The following is a 14,934-nucleotide window of genomic DNA, read 5'->3' on the forward strand; positions in this document are numbered from 1 at the left end:
AACACAATGAGCCATTAGTGTAATAGCTCATTACGAACAGCGGTCTTATAAATAATACATCCTTATCATGCACACGCAGCTCGCCGTGAAGCCAGCAAAAGGTATTTGAGGCCATGGAAGTTGCGCCGCGCCAGCGTGGCTGTAGATGAGGAGGACATCTCCATGTGAACCGAGTTGGATGCCAATTTTCCCCCCGAGAGCGAGGCTGGCCGCCCCGTTCTGCACATATGGTAGATGGATTGGTTAATCAGCGTCTGCTGAGTCTGGGGCCTAAAATTACAGAGAAGCCAGACAACTGCGGCTCCCCAGCCTTTGTTCATGAGTGCAAACAAGACAAACAATCACTTGTTATTTGGGAAAAAAATTAAAATGTTTATTTTGGACTTTTATTAAAGTGTCGATGGCTTTATAAAACAGCTGTGTAAATCCAGCCTTTCACAGCTAGTGTTTTGGGGGGCCTGTAAAGAAAAGAATAGGCATAGAAAAAAATTAATTTTTTAGAATTCCTCTTGTATTCCACCGTTTGGGAGAAAATACAGAGTGTCTCTCATTTATTTTTCTTTTCTTTTTTTTTTTTTTAGGGCCGCACCCTCGGCATATGGAGGTTCCCAGGCTAGGGGTCGAATCAGAGCTATAGCTGCCGGTCTGCACCACAGCCACAGCAACACAGGATCTGAGCTGTGTCTTTGACCTACACCACAGCTCATGGCAACACCAGATCCTGAACCCACTGAGCAAGGCCAGGGATCAAACCTGCGTCCTCATGGATACTAGTCAGGTTCGTTAACCACGATGGGAACCTCTCATTTATTTTTCTAACACATGTTTGAGGACACATGGTTTTAAGCCAGAAGACACACATTTGTTTGAAGACGGATCGTTTAATTCCTAATTTTTGTCCTGTGTTGTTGAAAAGAGTGAGCTTCTTTATAGCTTCTTTCTCTACTTTTGGAAGTTAAAGTATTAACCATTTTCTCTGACTGGGTGTTTATGGAATGATGCTGCATTCTTAGAAACAGGAAATGCTGACAATTGTTGAGTTCTTCTTTTGCTTCCTGGATGGAAAGGTTGTTTCAGGAAATGAAGTCTGGACATCGGAGGGGTCCAACCCACCCAGAAAAGGCTGGTTTTGTGTATAAGAGCTGTCAGAGTTAAATCAGTCACCGGAATTTGCTTAAAACCCACATAATAATCAAAGGAATCATTTATGTGAAATTTACTTATTTTCCTTTTCCCCTAGTTTTATTGAGGTGTAATTGACATATAACATTATATAAGATGTACAATGTAATATTTTCAGATGTATACATATTACAAAGTAATTACCACAAATAAGATTAGTTAACCTAAGAACTGCATTCTCTCTCACTTCTTGCGAAATTTTAAATGCTTTCCTTGCAGAAAAGACTAAAATACAGAATTACTAAAGGGACGTAACAAAGAATTTCCCTCACAGTCATCTCTCAATGTGGTATTAAAATTTGTTGTTAATTTATAATATTTCAGTACCAATAATCGGCTCAGATCAGCTAGTTACTCATTAAGAGATAAGTTGTTTACACACAACACTTGTGACACCAGATGTGTTGGGTTTTTTCCCACACCAGCCGACTCTCCAGCTCTCTAGACCCCAGCTGGGTGTCCTACAGTTTAATTCACTTCTGATACTGCCCAGAGTTAGTGCAGACCCCACAAGGGCTCAGGCCCACAAGACTGCTCCCCACCATAAGATGCCAGTCACTAGCCCCAGGTTGTCACCTGTACTTTTAACTGACCGACTATAAATCAGGGATACATGTGACCCTCTTGGGTTTGATGCTTTGCTGGAAGGGCTCACAGAACTCAGGGGAACACTTGACTTGCTATCATCAGTTCATTGTAAATGATAGAATTCAGAAACAGCTGAATGAAAGAGGCGTGTGGGGCAAGGTGCAGGGGAGGGGGCGCAGGGCTCCCATGCCCTCTCTGGGCATGCACCCCCCTGCCCCACACCTCACATTGTTCACCAGTCCAGAAACTCCCCAACCCTATTGTTTAGGGGTGTTGATGGCGGTTCTATCAACAGTGGATTAAATCATTGGCCATTGGTGATTGAACTCAATCTCCATCCCCTCTCCCCTTCCTAGATGTAGGGGGCGGGTGGGGGGATCACATGGTTGATTCCCCTGGTAACTAGCCCCTGCTCTCCAACAGTCACCTCAGCCTAAACTTCTGTATGGTTGAAAGAAGCTTAGTGTGAAAAACAAAAGCTGCTTCTCTCAGGAAATTACAGGTGCTTTAGTAGCTTTGTGCCAGAAGTGAAGGGGAAAGACCAGATATTTCTCTCTCTCTCTCTCTCTTTTTTTTTTTTTTTTTTTTTTTTTTTTTTTTTTTGATTTATAGGGCCATACCTGTAGCACATGGAAGTTCCCAGGCTAGGGGTTGAATCAGAGCTACAGACAGCTGCTGGCCTACACCACAGCCACAGCAACTTTGGATCCAAGCCGCATCTGCAACCTACACCATAGCTCACGGCAATGCCGGATCCTTAACTCACTGAGTGAGGCCAGGGTTCGAACCTGCATCCTCATGAACACTAGTCGGATTCATTTCTGCTGAGCCACGACGGGAACTCCCAAAATATTTCTTATGTCGTACTGTCACCCTCATCTCCCACTTACATATTCTTCATCAAAGGCCTAAAATCATTCCTTATGAAAGAGCCATTGTAGGACGTTCAGAATCAGGTAGGATGCTGGGAGGTGATGGCCCTGTAGACCAGACCCACCTGGCGAACCAGGGAGATGAGTTGACTTGACCCAGAACTTTCCACAAACCTCCTTCATCAAATTTCCTCCCTGTGAAACCATCCCATTAAATAAGTAAATGAGTTCAAGAACGTTGAAGAGTTCCTACTTGATGAGGAGCTATTGACCATGAACTTTCTCTGAATTGGGTCGATCAGATGGACCCTGGAGCAATGGTTGGTCCTACAAGCCCTGCGTGTGGTGGAGGGGAGGAAAGGACAGGAGGCCGGGCTCACAGTGGGGAAATAAAGAGATGCAGGGCAGGCAGGGGCATTGTCGGTAAATTTCCAAATAGGACTCCCTGCCGCTTCCCCAAGTTACAGACCTGCCTCTGGAACTGTCCATAGCAGTCGCCCACTGCATGGTTTGTGAGCCTGTTGTGTGTACCACATGCTGTGCTGTGCCGTGCTGTGTGGGACATGGGCCACTCCCTCCTTCAGACATCTCAGAGCACCTGCTAGACCATCAGGTACCCCCCGGACCCAGCTTATGGAAGTTTCATGATGAGGATTCCTTTGAAGTCAGTCAGCCCATGTCTTGGATGTTTCAGGTGGAAGGTGTGGCTGTCGGGTTCATGAGCCTGTGCTCCAGAGTGAACTTGCAGCTCCTACATGAATGCTTTGACTTGGGGCCCTTCCATGGACTCTGCACCCCGCACCCCAGTGACGTTCTGGAACCGTCCCCGGAGCTAAGTGCTCAAGGGATCCCAGGTAAGGTGGCCTGCACAGGAGCCAGGGGTGAATGCCGATGCATGTGCCATGCTCTGGGCTGGGTGATGGGGCTAGGTGGCACATGTCAAAGCTCTGTCTCCAGTCCCCTTTCAGGGGTAGTTCCTGTGGATCCTGGCCTCCTTGTGCACATATCTGTGAGTACAGGGAGTCAGGAGCAAGGCGTAGACAGATAACTGTGGCCTTGCTGCCCTGGTTTCCTAAATTCAGGTTATCAGCCCCTAGAATGTTTGTTGTTAGGGTTGGGGTAAATCATGGGGAAATAACTGGCAGCACTGCAGGATTTTATTTATTTATTATTTTTTTATTTTATTTATTTATTTTTTTAGAGCTGTGCCTGCGGCATATGGAGGTTTCCAGGCTAGGGGTCAAATCGGAGCTACAGCTGCCGGCCTACACCACAGCCATAGCAATGTGGGATCCGAGCCACATCTGCGACCTACACCACGGCTCATGGCAATGCGGGAACTTTATTTAACCCACTGAGAAAGGCCAGGGATCAAACTTGCAACCTGATGGATACTAGTCAGGTTCGTTAACCACTAAGCCACGATGGGAAAGCCCAGCATTGCAGGATTTTACTTGTACACACGTACAACACAAAACTTGAATATGATAGGTAAATTTTTCAAGTCAGGAATGTTAGAAATTCTATACGCCTTTAAGTTTTTTATTTTTTTAAGTTGACATATAGTTGATTTACAATGCTTCATTAGTTTTAGGTGTATAGCAAAGCGATTCGGTTATACACATATATATTTATATGCATATATATATATTCTTTTTCATATATGAAATACATATATTTTCATATTTGCCTTTAAGTTTGAATCCCAGCAATTGGTGCCTCTATTTTTGTGTCTTTGACAAATTATAATGTAGTATGGGTCTATTGCAGGTAGTCATTTTTAACTTGCTTATTTCTAGCCGTACACCACAGTAAAACTGGTTTAAACACATTGTATTAGGATTTTTCACCCAGTGAAACTAGGAAATCTCAAACTTCAGTACTTTAACGAGGCCTTCCTGTGTCTGTCCGTGAGTATCTTCGAGGTTAGGTGTTTTGGTTCTTAAATCAAGCAGGTGGAGGCGGGGCGTGTTAATTCACTTCTCCAGACCTGGGTTTCTTCATTGGTCAAGCAGGAATGGTAGTAATACCTCCCCCAGAGGGGCATTGTGGGATCTCAGACCACTCGCCTCAAGGGCTTTCCTCAGTGTCTCAAGCAAACTCAGTCTCATCAGTGCAAACCATCCTCTTGAGCCGTCATTATTATCACTTTCAGATGGGGCTTTTAGCTGCTCCAGGGTTCCCGGGTTAAAACGAAGGCATTTTGAATGGCTCTGCTTTCTCATGTCTGAAAGGTTATATCCAGAGTGTTTAAAAATAGGAAGAGGAGCAGGTTGGGAGCAATGATTGACAGAGGACTTGAAAACCTCAACAACAGCAATGGTTGATTTGGCAGATCTTAGTTGCTGGCTGGCTGGGAAGCCAAGTGCACAGAGCTCACTTGAAAGTCCACACCCTTGACAAAGAACTTGCAGAGCCACAGATGGGGATGGGGGTTCCTTTTGTACTGATGACAACACTCTTCCTGAAAGAGAGACTGGATGGAGGTCATTGTTGTTGAATGCTGAAGGCTGGCTGGCCCAGGCTTCTCAGCCAAGAGCTGGAGGAGGGTTCTGAAACAACTTTCAGCCTGAGACAGTTCCTGAACAATAGGTTATCATTGTCACTTACGAAGATATAAATTCTTCTTGAAGGCAGCATTACATTGCTATTATGGCTCAGTTTTCTCAAGTATAAAATGGAGATTAAAAATAGTAACCTAAAGACTTGTTGGGAAGGTTAACTGTTAGAATCTCTATGATGTGCTTGGCTCCCATGCCAAGCACAGAGTCCTTCCCATTGTGTTTCTGAGTGGCTCAGGTGCTACATAGACTACTGGAAAATTCCTATCTTAGAAACTTTTTTTTTTTTTTTGCTTTTTAGGGCTGCACCCATGGCATATGGAAGTTCCCAGGCGAGGGGTCGAATTGGAGCTGAAGTCTATTGCAAGTAGTCATTTTTAACTTGCTTTTTAATGCCACAGCCACAGCAACACAGAATCCGAGCCACATCTGCAACCTACACCACAGCTCACAGCAACGCCAGACCCTTAACCCACTGAGCAAGGCCAGGGATCAAACCTGCATCCTCATGGACACTAGTCAGGTTCATTAACCACAGAGCCACGATGGGAACTCCCTATCTTAGAAACTTTATGGGTGGGGACAAAATTAAAAATTTAGGCTGAACCCAGGACTGAAAAACACACACAATCTAGTATATCTTTCTAGCAAACGCCCCAGAGATATGCGAGCTGAAAGAAGTCTTACCTCTTTCTACTGCCTTTAATGTTGTTACTTAAAATTAGTTGATCTAAGACAGGGTGGTATGAAAAGGAAATAGGAAAGCTTCTCTTGTTATTTTGTGTGCCTTGCTCATTTATGAAAATCCAGCTTTGTGTTCACTGATGCAAAGGTGATTATGAAGTTGTCACCAGGGAGCACTATTGTAGACTTCCAAATAACTCAGGGATGGAGTCGCAAATCACCAACAGATCATTACATCCAAGCAAAGAGCAGCACATTTTGCTGCCATCTTCCTATCAACAACAAAGCATGAGGCGCCACAGAAAATTCGAAATGTGCTCTGATCTCCTGTTCGTTTTTTTTTTCTGATGAAAGTCTCAAGTTAAAGGAAATATAATTTCTCTAAAATATGAACTAAAATTCTCGTCTCAATGGGCACACATCAGTGTGTGCCTTATACCTTGCATTTTGTTTATGCTTTTACTTTTCAAAGGGTTTTTGTAGGAATCATCTCATTTTATCCTCATCACTTGGTGTAGGAGAGCTTGAACAGGTGACACCTGTCCAAACTCACAAAAGGTATTACACAGCTCATCAGGGACTGACCCAGGACCCAGCCCAGCCTTCCGCTTGACAAGATGACTTTTTATCTTGGATGACTGTGATTGCAAACTGCAGTGGTGGGTCCACCACACCAACACACGATTCATTTTCTTCACTTCAATGAGTTATTTAATGAGTTACCACTTTTAGGAGTTTTCAGTAACTGTGTGTGGTATGTGTGTGTGTGTTTGCACAACTTCTGTCTTCTGGAATCTTCACTCTGTGTCTGTGGGATTTGCCAGAACTGTGCAAGACCACTCTGCCCTGCACCAGAGACCGGCTGGAAGTGCCGGGAAATTAACACCCAAGAGCAGCCTCTTGCTTCCCTGTTTCTTGCCCCAACTCCCCACACCCCCGCTGCTCCCTTCTCCATCACTCCCAAGTAAACAGCTGTGCTGGGATCCTTGACTCAGGCGCTGCTTCTTTTTTTTCTTTCTTTCTTTCTTTTTTTCTTTTTTTTCTTTCTAGGCATATGGAGGTTCCCAGGCTAGGGGTCTAATCAGAGCTGTAGCCACCGGCCACAGCCACGCCAGATCCAAGCTGCATCTGTGACCTACACCACAGCTCACGGCAACGCCAGATCCTTAACCCACTGAGTGAGGCCAGGGGTCAAACCCACAACCTCATGGTTCCTAGTCGGATTCGTTAATCACTGAGCCACAACAGGAACTCCCAGGCTCTACTTCAGAGAGAAGCCACACCAAGACCCTGCTGGTCTAGACTCTTCCCACTAGCTGTGAAAACACTTACTTATACACAGTGACCAGGAGTCGGGGTGTAAATACTCCAGCTCCCCCACCTCCCAGCCGGGATACCTCTGGGCCTTGAGTTTTATTCTTTTTCTCAGAGATCCCCCAGCAGATTAAGTTCTAGCTGGTAATCTGTGTAATGACACGTGGTCCCCTCTCTGTCTTTCCTTCCGATTCTCTCTTCCTCACCATCCTGCTGGTGCTTCCTGGAATCACCTCCCAAATAAACTGCTTGTTCTCAAATCCTCCACTCAAGGTCTGGCCTTTTCCCACCAGCTGTAAAACTTGCAATTTCACATCAGTCTCATCCCTTCCAAGCAGAACAGCAACCTCACGGCCCAGTATCCCTGAGCTGATACAGGGGCCCCGCCTTCTTTAGCTGTTACACTGTGACCAGCTTGCTGCCTCATCCCTTCAGCCATATCAGAAATTTCCATTGGCTCTAAAAAGTTTAGCCATGCATGTTCACTCTGCATGTTCCTTGAATATTTTGTATGTGATCCCATTTTTAGCCAATGTTCTGCACATATAAATTATGACGCCAACTTAGAAATTTTTTTTCTTTTTGGCCCACACATGCAGCATATGGAAATTCCCAGGCTAGGGGTCAAATGTGGGATCTGAGCCTATACCACAGCTCATGGCAATGCTGGATCCTTAACCCACTGCGCAAGGCCAGGGATTGAGTCCACGTCCTCGTGGGTACTAGTTACCACTGAGCCACAATGGGAATGTCTGGAGATTTTGGGTTTTATCTGCTACACCTTGGGACTAAATGGGGACTGATGGGAACAAAGTCTGAGGATGCCAGTTTTATCCCAATATAAGGAAAATCTAGTGGAAGTTTATATTTTATTAAGTGAGTACCCACTTGAAAAGTAGCAGTCCCCCCGATATTAGAAGAATTCACTAAGAGTCATAGCTGCTCAGTGAAGGGCTTTCTGTTTGTGGGAAACGGGACCAAATGAGATCCAAGATCCCTCAAATGCCAAGAGTCCCTGAAAGCTCAGTGAGCACACATCAGGATGTTCCATATGCTGGCAGTTTATGAATAATTCTCCTTCAGTGACAATAAAATGGCTCAAAACAATATTTTTTTTCCAGTTGGCTCCACCACTGGCCCTGCCCAGCAAAAGCAAATCAAGCTGGGTCTTTTGTTCACCACAACATCACAATAAAGACTTTGGAATCAGAAGTGAGCTGGCTGTTTTCTCGATGATGCATAAGGCAAAATGGGCCACAGCCCACATTTCCACAGCTATACTGGCATCGACGCATTTACTAGTTCAAATAAAAAAACCCCGAAGAAGCAAAAGACAAAATTTCTGTTTGTCACATAGGCTGGAGTGACCTGGGGAGCAAGAGTCTCTGTTTTTGTTGTTGTTATTATTGTTGTTTGTTTGCTTTTTAGGGCTGCACCTGCCATATATGAAAGTTCCCGGCTAGGGGTTGAATCAGAGCTGTAGCTGCCAGCCCACGCCACAGCCACAGCAGGGCCAGATCCAAGCCCATCTGTGACCTATGCTGCAGCTTGTGGCAATGCTGGATCCCCAACCCACAGAGTGAAACCAGGGATTGAACCTGCATCCTCATGGATAGTTGGGTTCATTACCACTGAACCACAGTGGGAACTCCCTTGGTTTTTTTTGTTTTTGTTTTTGTTTTCTTTTTTGGCTGCCCCAAAGCATATGGAGTTCCTGGTCCAGGCCAGGGATCAGATCTGAGCCACAGTTGCAACCTACACCACACACTGCTGGATCCTTTAACCCACTGTGCCAGGCCGAGATCAAACCTGCATCCTGGTGCTACAGAGATGCTGCTGATCCCCTGGCACCTCAGCAGGAACTCCTGGAGTCTCTGTTGTGAAAGAGCCCTGCCAGGTGACCTTCATAAATTACACTCAGTCTCCATGGAACTTGGCATGCCTTTGGCGGGGAGAAACACAATCTCATGTGACAGAATCATGGACTTCCAGAATAATTACCCATACAACGCCTTATAACCAGCCCACTCAGATAAAGTGTTGCTTACTGTATAGTTAAAAGGCCCTTCAAAATATAACTTTTATAACATCTCCATATAAAAACATAGCACTGTTGCCTTTTAAATTAAAAGAAATCACTCTCGGAGTTCCCGTCACAGCTCAGTGGGAAACAAATCCGACTAGGAACCGTGAGGTTGCAGGTTCAATCCCTGGCCTTGCTCAGTAGGTTAAAGATCTGGTGTTGCCATGAGCTGTGGTGTAGGTTGCTGATGTGGCTCGGACCTGGCATTGCTGTGGCTCTGGTGTAGGCCAGCGGCTACAGCTCCAATTAGACCCCTGGCCTGGGAACCTCCATATGCCCCGGGTGCGGCCCTAAAAAGACAAAAGACAAAAGACACACACACAAAAAAAATCACTCTCATTGTCAGGAAATGTTTCTTTATGTCTTATTTAAATTTCTTTTATTGGACTTGCATTTGCTTCTTACCTCATATTCTCTCCTCTGCAGGGGGAGGAAACATCTGGAACTTAGTTGCCAGAGCTAAGAAACAATGGCTCAACCAAGTCTTATGTATCAAATAGTGCATCAAATAGCCAGGGTCTTTCTAGCCGCTCTTCCTAAAGTGCTATTTTACATGTCTGGGTTGCTCCGTATTTGACTTTATTCTTTTCACATGGATTCCAAATATGGATGAAACACTCATGTTCAGAGCATAGGAATATTTCTGCCGAGGTATTTACATTCTGCATCTCAAACCATGTATTCATCACCCAGCACATTCTGCAGTTACTGAACCAGGGACCCACTAGGATTCTGTGGTAGTTTGTTCGGGCTGTCCCAGCAGAGAACCACTGACTGGGAAGCTTAAATACAGAAATTTGTTTTCTCACTGTTCTGGAGATCTGAAGTCTGAGACGCAGGTGTCAGCAGGGCTGGTTTCTTCTGAGGCCTCTCTCCTTGCCTTGCAGGTGGCTGTCTTTTCTGTGTGTCTTCACGTGGTTTTTCCCTCCTGTTCTGTCTGTGTCCTAATCTCTTCTTATCAGGACACCAGTCACATTGGCTTAAGGGCCCACCCATCTGACTTCATTTTACTTCATCTCTTTAAAGTCTTTCTCCAAATATAGTCACATTCTGAGGTACCAGGGGTACTCAATTGTGGGGATGCAGTTCTGCCTGTAACACCCAGGATCCTGTGTCAGTGGTTCCCTGGAGCCCTGAGACCAAGGCGCAAGACCACAGCATTAATGCAGATATGGCAACAAGGTCCCTTCTTCTGATGCTCATACAAAGCCTGATGTACTGACTCACATTCGTCACAAAACCGAAATGTCTTTTTAGTAGGTGAAGGTAACAAAATTGCATTCTTCTAAAACTTTACCCACTCTTGCCAACTTTGGTTTTCTAGAAGTGACTATGTGAGTTCTAATGCTCTAAGTTATTGACAAAGCAGGAGTTCCCTGGTGGCTCAGCGGGTTAAGGATCCAGCATTGTCCCTGCTGTGGTGTGAGTTTGGTCCCTGGCGTGGGAATGTCCACATGCCATGGGTGCCCCCACCCCCTGCCAAAAAAAAGATGTCTACAAAACACATAATTCCAGACCTATGCCTAGACTGACACCATGTGCCAGGCTGACAGTGGTGACAAAAAAGTAATCAGCTGATCTAAGAAAGAAGTGGAAGGTTTTATTCAAGCCAAATTGAGGATTATAACCCAGGAACAACTTCTCAGAAAGCTCCGAGAACTCTTTGAGGTCAAACACAATTGTCTAGGTTTTTGAGACAGAGGGCTGTATGTTCAACGATGTAGAGACTTTGCACAATCCAGATCTGTATGTACTAAGCGGTGCGTCATTGTGACCCCTTACAAGATCAAGGAGTGGTAGTCTGTTTTTTTTGTTTGTTTGTTTTTTGCTTTTTAGGGCTGCACCTGCGGCATATGGAGGTTCCCAGGCTAGGGGTCCAATTGGAGCTACAGCTGCTGGCCTAACACCATAGCCATAGCAACACGAGATCCAAGCCTCGTCTGTGACCTACACCATAGCTCACAGCAATGCTGGATCCTTAACCCACTGAGCGAGGCCAGGGATCAAACCCAGAACCTCATGGTTCCTAGTCAGATTCATTTCTGCTGTGCCACGGTGGGAACTCCAGGAATGGTAATCTCTTAAGGAGCTGACTTGAGGATGCTGCAAGAATGTTGCTCTTTAGAGTCAAGCAGGTAGTTCTGCCAATGGGGAGGTTTGGTCGATGCATAAGGCAGATACACTTGCACAGCAAGGGGGAGAGGAGGGCAAAGGGCAGAGAAAAATGTTCATGTCTAAATTTTCCTTGACTTGCCTTAGAATACAAATTTTGGCTTCAACAGTATAAACTCTTGCATGGTTCCCTGGGCAGACCCCACTGGCTGGTAACAGACCAGGAAGGAGATGATCCAGACCTAAGACCAGGTCCAGGAGTTCCCGTCGTGGCTCAGGGGAAATGAATCTAGCATCCATGAGAATGCAGGTTCCATCCCTGGCCTCACTCAGTGGGTTAAGGATCACAGCATTGCTGTGAGCTGTGGTGTAGGTCACAGATGCAGCTCAGATCCCTCAGGGCTGTGGCTGTGGTGTAGGCCAGCGGCTACAGGTCTGATTCGACCCCTAGCCTGGGAACCCCCATATGCTTCGGGCGCAGCCTGAAAAAAGACACCCCCCCCCAAAAAAAAACCCTGGTCCAGTCAGGGTCATAGCCCCGGAAGTCTTTTGATTATTGAATAAAACCCGACACGGATTTTCCACTTTCATTTGAATACTGGTTTCTAAGCCCTTTGAATGCCTTTAACAACAGCAGCAATGAGTGAGGGCACCCTTGTAGGAATCAGTTATTTTGCAGAGAGCAGGATGCTTAGGAACCACCTTCCCACTCTCCTCCTCAGCCCTGAGAGCCGCTCTCCCCAGTCAGATTCATTTCTCCATGGTAGAAATACAAATGCATTTTTATTTAGGGCCTTGAGGTCTTTGAAAGAAAAGTGGCTTTATTTATATTCGTTATGATCATTATGTACTGGGATTATTTTCTCAGTAGGCGATGTCTCTTTTGCTCATATTTATGACGCAGGGGAGAAGGCATTTAATGAATTTCAAGAGTGTATTTGACTGTGAAACACATCTCCCTTAGTACATTCACATGTAAATAGCCCTCTGATTTGTTCTCTCTGGTGACCTTTCTTCTTTTGGGGGTAGAGCGCAGTTTGTTGTTGTTTTCCATTTCCAAATGGGAGGCTGAATGATAATAATGAAAGATTATGCAAAAAAAATCCATGTTTAAAATAATGTTGATATAGCACTTGTGTTGCAGGATAATTATAGTAATTTGGCTATTACACTATATGGTGTCAGGAGTTAGTTGCTAGAAAACACGGTGACAGGGGTGATGCTGAGGGTTTTCATCCCAACAGGCTGTTTGATCCTGCTGACTTTTCTCTTGAAAATCAATTGCTTGCAGTGAATGCTCTGAATTCCCCCTTGATTAAACTGGCTGTCAGCGGCTGCACCCATTGCACTGGGGTCACTGTGAGTTCTGTGTCTGTTTACACAGGGTTTTTTTTGGACAACTCTTAAAATATCACAGAGCAGATTTAACCCGAGTGAGTGAAGCAACTAAGGAAGCAATTGCTAAAAATCGCACATCTTTGCACACGATAGCAAACAAAGGAAAATGCATTCATTCCAAGCCCAACATGAAGCTGGTTATTTTGCTTCTGGGTTGAAGCCTTTTCCCCACTTCACCTTGCTCTGGCTTTGGTGTTTGCAGACTTCCAGGAATACGAGGGTTTGCTCAGCGGAAGCCCGGGAACAGTCTCCTGGGAGGCTGGCTCCGACCTCACATTCATCTTGGACAATGTTCTCCCTGCAAGGTTATTCATATATTCAGATTTTCTGTTTCTTTGGAATCAACTTTAGAAAGTTAGATTTTTTTTTTCTAGAACAGCATCATTTAGTATATGAAGATTAAAGAATAATTAGTATTTAATTGTGGAGAGATACGTGTGTGTATACACACACACATACATATATGCATATGTGTATATTGCTAAGAAAGATTAAAGAAGACAATTTAGGTGATATAAACAAACTTTATTTAACAACTTCATGAAGTGGACAGTCTCCTTTCAGAGAACCGTAAAATGGGCCAGAAGGCAGGAAGCTTTTATAGGATGAAGAATAAAGAACAAGGAAGAGAAAAATAGAAGATATCTGATTGGCTACACAGTCAACTTTGTTCAGGGCTAGAAGACCCAGAGTTGATTTGGCATTTGGGAATTGGCTGACTGAATATACTGCATTTCTGGGCAAGTGTAGCATTTACAGGGATATGAAAATTCTCTGTTTCCGCTTGCTGACACCTGCCTACTCCTCCCAGCCCCCCTCCCCACCTCCCCTGGCAGGAGCAGCTCCATCTTGGGCCTAGAAAGTTATTTCAACTGTATGTATATATTACACAAAAAATTCCACGTGGAAAAGACTTCCTGTCTTATTACTGAGTGCTGATTTCCATCTACAGGAAATATTTTAGAGAAAAGAAAAACTTATGTAAACCACAAAACTATACAAAAAATATTATTCATAATAAATGTGAGAAAATATTCAGCTTCCTTAAAACTGAAATGCACATTAAAACCCAAGATCTTTTCCTCCCTTCTTTTGCCTACTAAGTTACAAATATGTATTGTGATTAATATGCGTGGTTCTGGGCAGTGAGCTTGGTAACTAGTCCTTAGTTTCTGACAGCTGTGGAGGTTGACCAACTGATCCATCCCTGGAATACAATCCAGAAATGGTTATCAGAGCCCACTATTTATTTTTTGAATCAAAGTATAGTTGATTTATAGTGGGTTTTTTCTGGTATATAGTAAAGCGATTCAGTTACTTATCTATATTATTCTTTCATGCAATGCTGAATTTTTTTTTTTTTCGCTAGTGTTCTGTTGAGGATTTTTGCAGCCATGTTCATGAGTGAAATTGGTCTGTAATTTTCACTTCTTGAAATGTTCTTGCCCCACTTTGGAAATGAGGTTATGCTAGCCTCATAAAACAACTGGAGGAGTAGTCTCTCTTCTTTTATTTTTGGAAATGTATGCAAGATTAGGAATATTTATCCTTTAAATATTTTGTGGAATGTGTCAGTGAAGCTATGTGAACCTGGTTCACTTTTAGGGGAAACTTTTTTTTTCTTTTTATGGCTACACCTGTGGCATATGGAAGATTCTGGGCCAGGGACTGAATCCGAGCTGCAGTGGCAGCAATGCCAGATCCTTTAACCTATTGAGCCAGGCCAGGGAATCAAACCTGCACCTCCACAGTGACTTGAGCCACTGCGGTTGGATTCTTAACCCACTGTGCCACAGTGGGAACTGCAGGGGAAGGTTTTTATTTGCACTTTCAGTTTTTTAAATTGTTATAGAACTGTTCTTTTTTGGTCTACTTGGTAGTTTGTAATTTTTACTATGAATCTGTATATTTCCTTTACATTTTCAAAGGCATTAGGAGAATATTCAAAGGCTGTCCTTCATTTTCTATCTCACTTTTTTTTTTCTTTTTAAAGGCTGTACCCACATCACATGGAAATTTCCTAGGCTATGGGTCGAATCGGAGCTATAGTTGCTGGCCTGCACCACAGCCACAGCCACAGCCACACGGGATCTGAGCCTCGTCTGCAACCTACGTCACAGCTCACTGCAATGCTGGATCT

The 14,934-nt window shown here is 44.3% G+C and overlaps 1 protein-coding gene across 3 annotated transcripts in view; it reads left to right on the forward strand.

Moving 5' to 3' along the window:
• The window catches only part of CFAP61 (cilia and flagella associated protein 61), a 261,717-nt gene that overhangs the window by 46,159 nt on the left and 200,624 nt on the right, over window positions 1-14,934 (forward strand). For all 3 annotated transcript variants that reach the window (XR_002339864.1, XM_021077413.1, XM_021077414.1), the window contains one exon: window positions 3,337-3,496. Coding sequence is in view for 2 of the 3 variants with exons in the window: in XM_021077413.1 (XP_020933072.1) it covers window positions 3,337-3,496 (160 nt within the window). In the remaining variant the exon portion in view is untranslated. The remainder of the gene's footprint in view (window positions 1-3,336; window positions 3,497-14,934) is intronic.

The sequence above is a fragment of the Sus scrofa genome, chromosome 17 (genome assembly GCF_000003025.6).
Source record: "Sus scrofa isolate TJ Tabasco breed Duroc chromosome 17, Sscrofa11.1, whole genome shotgun sequence".
NCBI classification, from domain to species: domain Eukaryota; kingdom Metazoa; phylum Chordata; class Mammalia; order Artiodactyla; family Suidae; genus Sus; species Sus scrofa.